This window comes from Punica granatum, chromosome 2, assembly GCF_007655135.1.
Source record: "Punica granatum isolate Tunisia-2019 chromosome 2, ASM765513v2, whole genome shotgun sequence".
Lineage (NCBI taxonomy): Eukaryota > Viridiplantae > Streptophyta > Magnoliopsida > Myrtales > Lythraceae > Punica > Punica granatum.
Window position 1 is genome coordinate 8,707,503 of NC_045128.1, and position 10,118 is coordinate 8,717,620.

The 10,118-nt window shown below is 35.1% G+C and overlaps 1 protein-coding gene across 1 annotated transcript; it reads right to left on the minus strand.

Annotated features, from left to right (window-relative positions):
• Positions 1-3,934: 3,934 nt before the first annotated feature.
• Positions 3,935-8,846, minus strand: LOC116196553. Its single transcript, XM_031526337.1, has 9 exons — positions 8,543-8,846; positions 7,743-7,921; positions 6,927-7,108; positions 6,229-6,513; positions 6,071-6,129; positions 5,758-5,794; positions 5,600-5,671; positions 4,886-5,210; positions 3,935-4,633 (listed from the first exon to the last, which is right to left on the minus strand). Exons 1-9 carry the CDS (start codon positions 8,676-8,678, stop codon positions 4,259-4,261), a joined length of 1,650 nt encoding a protein of 549 aa, XP_031382197.1. The 5' UTR covers positions 8,679-8,846; the 3' UTR covers positions 3,935-4,258.
• Between the last annotated feature and the right edge of the window lie 1,272 nt (positions 8,847-10,118).

Genomic DNA, 10,118 nt, shown 5'->3' on the forward strand with positions numbered 1-10,118 from the left:
TAGAAAAAAAAAATGTGTCTTCATACATTGAACGAGTGAATGGAGTCTAGGAAGATCATTGAATCGACAAAATATAACTTAAGAAACCTATCTACGCATAGAAGGGTAATATGAAAATTTTGAAATGTGAAAAAAAAATACAATAATGAGCTCTATACTTTTATATATGTAATAGATATTTACTTTATTCTTCTGTAAATTACAAAGTTAACCAATTTTCTTTTGGCTAAAAATCCCTCTTAATTAAATTTATCTATTTCTTTTATTTTCTTTCCTTTTTGTATGTATCATCTGATGTTCGAAAACCCAATAACTCTCGACTAATCCAAAGTGAGCTAAGTTGGCCCGTTGATAATCCAAATCGAGTCAGGTTGTTGAGAAGTATAACTCTCCCAATCATGCATTATGAATCCATGATCATTGTCATTACCCTAAGTTCTGATGGTGCTCTAAATAGTAGCTTATGATCACTTTCTGTTGATCCGATATTCAATGATATACAAGTGACCATCAAGTAGAATAATTATGCATAAAAGCTTATTATTATTAAGATGAATTATTCGTAGCATTATATATTCGCACATTACACAAGATTATTTTGGCATAAATTAGTATATGTTTTTATTTAACTTGATCATTGATTAGTTTATAATTGTAAAATTTACTTTGTAATAATTTTCAATTTGTTATGAGCAAAAGAATATTAAATTTATTGGTTAGTTGTCAAATTACTTTACATACACAGAGAAGCAATATATTATTTTGTACATAAGTGTAGTAAAATAAAATAAATAAAAATATTTGAATCAAAATTACCGTAATAGTGGAGTTTTTTTTAAATTTCTGAAAGGACTTTTAAGTTTCAATTAACATCATATTTGTAAAAGACATTTTAATTTCTTGATTCATTTTTATATCTTCTAAACAATAATAAGTTATTTCTACAATTTATATGCCTCAACTTAAAATAATACAATTTAGTTAGTTTTTTTATCTCATGCATTACACAAGATTTACTTAATATTTTTATTAATTTATTTTTTTTAAAAACATACATTTATATATTTACTTTTAATTCATTAGCAACAATTTTTCATTTTACGTCATTAATTTATATTCTGGGTTAAATTATATATAGTAAATGTTTCATCAAAGTATAATGCTATAATATTTGTTTTTAAAATTAGAAAATAAATTTGAATATTTATGGAAGATAGGATAATTTTTTGAAAGTTTTGATCATTAGTATAATTTTGTGAATCGGATTTTGACATGCACATAGGTTATGAAGTAGATTCTTTGTTCAGAAAGAATGGACTTGTAGCATCATATTTATGTTTGTCAAACTCTATTAAATTATTATAATTTTCATTTCCAAAGATTGTTCACTTTATTTCGAGAGAGTTATTTTATATTTTAACTAACATTATTTCCTTGACGCTAAGTTAAAGTGTGACATAATTCACCCAAAAAACGAAAGTGATAGTGTGACATAATTCACCCAAAAAACGAAAGTTAAAGTGTGACATATCTATAAGAGAATAAAATGAATGAGCATAAAATTATTTTAAATATCATTATTTCTTTTAATAAATTGCCAACATAAAATAGTAAAAAATTTTAAATTTTCAAAAAATTTCTATACATAGTAACGAAAGTATTTCATTCCGGGAACTTATTTAAAATTATGACTTCAAATTTTTATGTCATACTAAGACATTAAGTCAAAGTTATATATATAATATCAGACAGTAAAGTAGACAAGTACACACACATATATATAATCAAGTTTTTCGAATGATGAGTTTTTTTTTAAATTAATCCTATCGGTTTTTAAAATTAATATGGGAATTGTAAAAATTATCTTAAACTTTTAAGAAATTCTTTAAATTTTCAAAATTTGATTAATTACTTTTAAAATAAAAATTATATTAGAATTTTACAAAAAAATATTATTGGGTTTTGATTTTATTGGAATTTCTCATGTATCAAAGTTAAGTTCGGGGATCCGAAGAGTTGCGGATTTACTTTTTAGCATATATACCGGTGGATTCTGGTGAGTGTTCCGACTGTTTCTACAATAGTAAGATACAAATACATGAATTAGCCATTCCAAATTAATTAAAACTGATTAGAAAACACAATAGAAAACATCAGTAACTTTTGCGAGAAGAACTCAGGAAAAAAAAAAAGCTTTAATGAGAAGCAAGGTCAAGTGGATCAGTTCTTCCAACAGAAGAAGTTAATCAAAACACTAATAATTAGTTCCACTTGGAACATATATAATATAATCTTATATAAAAATCAAAACTTTATCTTAAAGATAGAGTCTAAGGTGGTTGAACAAATGAAACTAAACTCATAAAAATATCTCTCTCTCTCTCTCTCTCTCTCTCTCTCGATGTAAACATAAATTATCTTCTGTCCTTCAGTAAAAGAAGATACCACCAAAAAGATTTGAAAAACTAAAAGTAGAGACACACATGTTGACAATGATCCTACGTTAACCATATATTTTAATGTCCAAGAAATCATCTGATCATTATCTATATATATCAAGTCAATCAACTCATGGAAACGCATTGGACCGAACTCTCATCGTACCATAATAAAGTTACACATACACCAAGAGTGACTACAATAATGTGAATCGAACGGGATATATCCTGACTTTTGTGAGCACCAAATTGTGTTTCGAGTACCTCTTGCCCAAACCCTTTGTCTCTCTTAACTTCAACGGAACATGAAATAACAATCTACTTTGACATAGACAAATGGTCGGCCCTATCAAGTTCTTACTGTGTCATGTACTTGCGGGGTCTTATTGGACACGCATGGATAGACCTAGCCTTCAAGATGATCGTGTAAGCTTCAGTTCACCAGGAATAAATTTCATATTAGTTTAAAATTCGTAAAGTATTAGACACTGTACTGTCAACTGTAATACGAGATCAAACGACAACAGTGTTAATACTATGGGCTTGAGCAACCGGTCGACTACAGATCATAACCGCAAAGTACTGATTAATAGAGGTACACTGAGGGCAAACCATGTGAGAAAACCAGCTTATTGTGGACTTAATTAGTTTGATTAAGGTCCTAGGCTTCTGAATATCTCTTACTTTCTTGAGCTGGAGGATTGGGATTCCACATCCCCTTCGATCAGCCGACTTTGACAGGTCTAATCCTCGAGGGAACCAATCCTCATCATCTTAACATCTTGTTTGAATTAAAGGTTATGGAGGATTATAAGTGGATAGATCATAATAACTCATGTTTGGCTTTTAAAATTTTTAAAGGGGAGGGTTTTGAAGGGATAACTAATCCCACCATAATCCTTTATAACCTTTATATTTTAATACCACTAATTTGGAGTGTTATGGAGAGATAAAAAGATCAACCATTGATATAACATTATAAAAAATAATCAAGAGTCAAAATCTTTTGTAAATTCTCACACCGTCTGACCCCACTTTTTAATGAAGTTTATGCAAGCATAGATTATGAAGAATTAAAAAACTCCTCCATAATCCACTCCATCCCATCCCTCCATAATCCACCCCACTTCAAACCTCCATAATCTTTCATAAGATGCTATCCAAACAAAGTCTAGATGGTGAAGCCAATCTAGATCCAAAAGGGGACCTCTACCATTGACACAAGAAGCATGACACAAGAACACATGAAGCTCAGGCCACGTTCGAGAGTGGACAAACTCGGCTACTTTTATTGCGACAAGATAGTTCGAGTGTACAAATTGGGCTACTAGTATCACGATAAGATAGCACGGCACGAAGTTATCAAAGAAAACAAAATTAGTATACTCGAACCGATTGATGTCAAGCATTAATATCCTCACCTAGTCCACATGACCCACAATCTTCTTGTGTCCTTCACTCTCTTCTTTAGCTCGCACAGCGAAATCATATGCTGCCACATGATATTTCATTTTGAACTTTATACGCACTTCCACTCGTAGCCATCTTCACATACAAACTTGATTCAAGGTTTCATACTGTACAACTCACCAAAGTTCTTCTCGGAACTGTAGATATATTTAAGTTACGTATGCTACAACAACATTTCGATCGGAGATTCATAATGAGATCACACCTAGCAACAAAAGAACTATAAGAATCTAATACTCAAGTCGGAGATTCATAATGAGATCGCACCTAACAACAAAAGAACCATATGAATCTAATACTCAAATATACGATGATATGTAATAGCTACTAAGCACCTGAGACTCAGCCTCTCATGTGGCTTTATTGAGATCCTGAGGTGGGGACCGTCGGTCAAACTGCTTTGTATACACCCGATGCCTCCTCTCCCGAGCGTAGATGACCCAGAAGATCAGGGAAAGCATCACAGCCGCAGAGACAAGCACGAGACCAATGTAGATCCACTTGGAGTACTTCCTGAGACCTGGGCAGTGGTCATTGCTGATGCCGGTAAAGGTCTGTCGCAGGAAACTGCAGTCCTGGAGGCCAACAAGGAATGGTCCGTAGTGGTAGAGCCCGTAGCTCACATTCACAGCTGCAGTGGTTTGGTTGTAGATATCTGGGGTCAAGCGTCCTGTTGTCGTGCAGATCCCAGCCGATGAGACCTCACATTTGTAGTTTTTCCACACCTGGTTGAAGGGAGAAAAGACAGGAAGGAAGACATGACATACAATAAACACGTAATATAAAGGTAAAACATATACTTGACACAACCTGCATAGATGTCTGAGATTACACACACAAATTGCTATCGCAGAAGGCTTCAGGGGAAACCTCTACCAGTCATAATCAACAAGGATAAGGCATTGGACCGGTTATGAAATGGCAAAAGAGAGAGAGTGGAGGTTTAGATGAACTTGATGCTAAGCCTAGGATATTACCTCTGTAGCATTATTGAAGTCCACTTCGCCTGAAGCACAGGCACGGTCCGTGAGATCGGCATTGAAAGGGTTACAAAGGTTTGGAACCAGTGGCCCCGACTGATTGTAGTACAAGGGTCGAGCCATGGGTGGGAAGTTCCGGTTCGAGATATTCGTGATGACCCCGTTGACCACATTGATCAGCTGATATGTTGTGTCCTTGGTCCGTAAAAGTGTTTCCTGGGCAGTTGCATTGTCCACGCATGGAATCAGATCGTCCAATGCTGTGTGTGCAGTTGGGTTCTGAACCCACTCATCCATCGAAACACACGTATCTGAAACCACACTAGTAGCCCAGGGGGAAAAGCCTTTAAAATTTAGGGAAGCTACCATTAATTAATTCTAGAATAAGATATCAGTTGTCTGTTCTCTGGCCCAAAAAGATTACTGCAGATCTCTTCTTTTCTTGGACATTTATTACTTATCAAAACATATAAAGTTATCATGCTTCCAGTCAATGGACGTTTTGACAAATGAAAACAAGATAACATTAGAAGTTTCATGTCTTCAATTATTTTTTAACATACAAGAAAATAGAACACATTTTGTTTTTCAGAAACACTCTCCTTTCAGTAGAGACCAGTTTTCTGTGATTTCACAGGTTAATATTTCACAAACAAGAGCAAAATTTACAACTTAACAATCCGTTGGAAATATAAGAATGTTAGAACTCACTTGTGGAGAAGCAGAAATACACCGCACAGAATAAATGTTGCCGCTACAAGAAACCACCCAAGGATCACCAAGCTGCAAGGAAGTTTCATAAAGCTCTTACTTAAGCAAGTTTGTTGCCAGGTAGAACATTTTCATTCGGGAAGAATTACTTCACTTACGTATACACGAGGCATTGCAATCCAAACACAGAGAACACTGCATGTTGACGATGAAGAAATAAAACTGTTAGTACCCATTCAGATGTTCTCAACCAAGTCCAAAACATGCATGTATTTTATCATAGTCTAGATGAAATCTTTGGATTCCTTAAAATCACTTTCGAAAAAAATCATGCTAAACAGTGCTTTAAGGAACACTCCTGGACAATGATTCTTCTAACTTTCAATTTTCAAAAATAGAAATTTCTTTTGCAGACAGCTCCACCAGAAGCCCCACTTAAGCAACAGGAAAAAGTCAGAAAATCCGACTTACAGAATCCAAGAAACGCCAAGAAGAGCATAACAGCGGCAAGAATAATAAGAGAAAGCCTCCTGTAAATCACATAAAATGGATAAGTTTAATAACCCGATAACGAGAATACAAACCAATGAAAAATAAACCAAAACGTTTTACATGGAAAGAAATTTTACATTGCATCCAAGCCATCCTGAATCTTTTGCGAGTTATCACTCGTCTTGCTAGAAAGGGTAGCAGCCGAGGAATTAATCTTTGTCTTCACACTATCTATGTTGTTCTGGACATTGGTTGGCAAAAAGACTGAATCAACCCCCATTCGCTTTGCAGATTCGAGATAATCTGACACATTCCGCAGGTTCTCGGCAGTTGTGTTAGCCTGTTTGACAATATAGTTGAGAGTGCCGGTCGTACTCCCATGGAACTTCCCTTGCCCGGTGTACAGAACAATGCAGCCAACTCTGTGTTAAAGGGAAAGGAAATCAGTCAGACTCAAACAGGAAGCAATTCAGAGGATACTTCCAGTACTGCTTTCGAGAGCAATTCCTTTTTGATGGATACAAAACATTTCCATTTGATTCTTTGAAACAAATCTGTTCTTCTCATTTTTTCTCCTCCATGCAAAATGGATTTATCAGATGGTGTAATCTGTCTTTGCTTGCGGAAAACAACTTGAGACACTTTTCAAATCTCACCCAAAACAATTCTCATATGACTTCCAAACAGTACCAATCAATTAACTCCTATATAACATTAATGAGCTTTACGAATGATTGAATTCACGGCCAAACAAATCTAGCAAAATAGAACTGCAATGGAAATTTCTTATATATGGATATATGAAAATAAATAAATGCTTCAATCAATCACTTACATTGCAGCAATCGTGAAAAAAATGAGGAGGATGAGCGAGAGGGCATAGGCGGCTCTCGAGTAACCATAAGGCTCTCTTCGGCAACAGCAGTAGCAGAGACAAATCAAGGAGAGGGTTATCCCAAAGATGACAAACCAAGCACCAGCAATCACAAAGAAGGGAGCGGCCGTAAAACCCACTGACTGCATTATTATCAGAAGTTAAATATCAGGCTCGGTAATTTAGACTTAAGAATACACCCAAGACATTACTCAAAAGTAACCTGTCCAGGATAAATTGTGCGCTAGCCTTTGATGCGTCATAAATATATTTGTTCCATGAATCGGACTCTCCTTTGTTGTAATGAATCTAGAAAGAAATAAGACTAGTGGCAAAAGGGATGGAGCCCAAGAATATGAACTTTCGCCATATAAAACAGAACACGAACCAAATCATAGTTAAATAATATGAAGGCTTTGCAAACAACTACAATAAACAAGTAAATCAGTCAAGGAAGAACTATATCTGTATCCCAACTAGTGGACAAATTAGGAACAATGACAAAATAGAAGAATGGAGACCAATCAAAAGGAGGCAAGCAATATCTCACAATAGAAGATGGCGTGACATTTTTTCTGCATATGGCATCAGATGGATAACTCCGGCAACAGTCCAAACGCAACACGTAACAGTTGAATTTGATAAGTTTAGGACCCGTAAGAGTAGAACACGAGTCATCAGGTGCTAAAACACTAGTTCAAACTCCCAAAAAGAAACTAAAGGTGGATTTAACTTGCATCAGAAAACACAAAAGTCAACAACAAAGATCGCACTCACAGCCCAGTAGTGATCGTTGCTGATATTCCATCCACCGGTGTAGATTTTAAAACTGTCGAGGGGGTCTTTCCTTCGGGTCCTCTTTGCTGCCAAAATCAAGGAGGAATTCGCCTCATTTTCGTCTGCAAGAAGATGCCTCCCGGGTTGCTCCCATTGAACCATTTCTCCATCACCATCCTCTGCAACAAAATACATATTAGTACATAGTTTCCTATTACTAAATCATTCACCCAGGTCATTAAACCAATTGCAAAGAAAGCCCTTCATGGGAGAAGCGCAAAGAAATGAAAAGGAACAGTTCTGGTTTCTACTCAAAAGTCTTGGTTTTCACTTAGTTGCACCACTTGGTAAGCAAACCCCTTGACCCTTAACACAGGTAAATTGAATTGCCTTGAGCCCACAGCTATCGTTATGGTTGAGAAAATCGAACAAACAACTACACCTTATGGACCCCAAAATCAAATCGAAGACTCTGATTCCTTGCAAACAAAAATTTGAGCTATTTTTCACACTATATGCACTTTAGAAACTCGTAAGATAATTCAGCCAAGGACATCACAATATATGAAAACTGTCCTATTTCTCCATGAACGAGATGACCAATCTGCAGAATGCAACATTCCCTTTCATGATTTCCGCTTTTCACTTTGACCCAAATGAAAAAGATGAAACCTTTCGAATACAAACGGAGACTTGGAATAGGGAGAGGCAGACAGAGTGTCAATGGTCACCAAAATGAGACAATCCAACACATTAAGAGATCAAACAAGAGGAACGTTATTCCGTTGGTTGTTAATTACCTGGAAACGGCAGAACATTATCGGGAAGTCGAAGTTGGGTGCTTCTGATATCAAATGAGAAGATTGAAGGGAAGGAGGAGACGAGAAGGGGGAGGAGGAGCAAAGACAATGGTAGATTCAATCTGAAACGCTGCATTATTCGACTCCCTGCGCTGTTTCTTGCACTGTTTCCACCCGTTTTCTTTTCTTAATACCACACACTTGTCCAGAGAGAGAGAGACAGAGAGAGAGGGAGGGAGAGAGAGGACTTGAGATCTTTGCTGGAGCGATAATGGCGTTTCCGAGTGAGAGAGAGAGAGGGAGAGGGAATGAGTGAATTTGTATGTTGTCGGTAAAATGATAGCCTTAATGCCCAAAACACCCTTTCTTCATGTCATATATTCTTTCAGGGGACAGCTATTCTTTTTTCATTTTATTTTCCTTTTCCCCTCGATTCTCCCTTTTTTATCGTTTGGATTCTTTTGTATTTTTATGTCAAATTGTTATATTTTGCAAATGGAGATGGAATGCACCTACACTCTTCGGTCATCTTATCTCGTCGTAGGATAGAATGAGCACGATCCGTGCAGTTCGTAAACGAATAGGGGTCATATGCATGTTTCCCATTGACACAAGAGTCTTTTCTTGAATGTAAATTTATTAATGTATATGTTTAATTTTAATTTGAACGAGAGATGCATTTTTATCGAGAATAAAGAAAATGAGAAGGTCTTAGTCAAGCAAGTAATAACCTATGAATTTTTTTGCTAATTGTCGAAATTTGATTAGTTTCTTGTACATATTATTGTTTGATATAATCATTTTAAGATAATCTTAGAAATCGAAGAAAAAATTATTCTAGAGAAGAAAAAAAGGATGATGAATCGTTGTGAAGTCCTCGTAATCAATAGAAGAAGTGAGATATTCGCCCGAAAAAGAAAAATATCTGAAGATGTGTCAAGATATTAATAGTAGTTGTGTGTCACATCGGTTGATCACCTCTAGATAGACATAATTATTCTGTTAGACAAGTGATTCATTAGAGGAATGCCAATCATGCTTATTCATACTTTTGAAGGATAAATTTCGACAACACCTCTTATATAAAATAATCATTTTTTTCTTTTAAAAATTAATTACATATCACCCTCATTTAACTGATTTTTACTCTCTTATTTTTTTTTTTTGTAAATCGGGTCATATTTAGTTCGAGTAAAAAAATCAAGTAACCAATCGGTTTGTATAATTTCGTGACATTGAATCCATGTGGCAACGTAAGTGTTCTCTTGGTACCAAGTCAGCGAAACAAGGGTGGTATGTGGCTAACTTTTTAAAGGTGGGATTTTCACAAACTATAAGAAGTGTCATCGAAATTTCTTATTTTAAATTCAAGATATATAGTATAAGTATAATGAGTAAATAGGCAATTTGGTTCCTAAATTTTACAGATTATATCAATTAGATCCTTCACTAATTTTTTGCATCAATTTTGTCCTTAACTTCATCGATTTGTATCAATTTGATCCCCTACTTTTCCAATTTACATCAAATAGGTCATTTTACATCAATAATATCCTCCACTGAATGAAATTACATC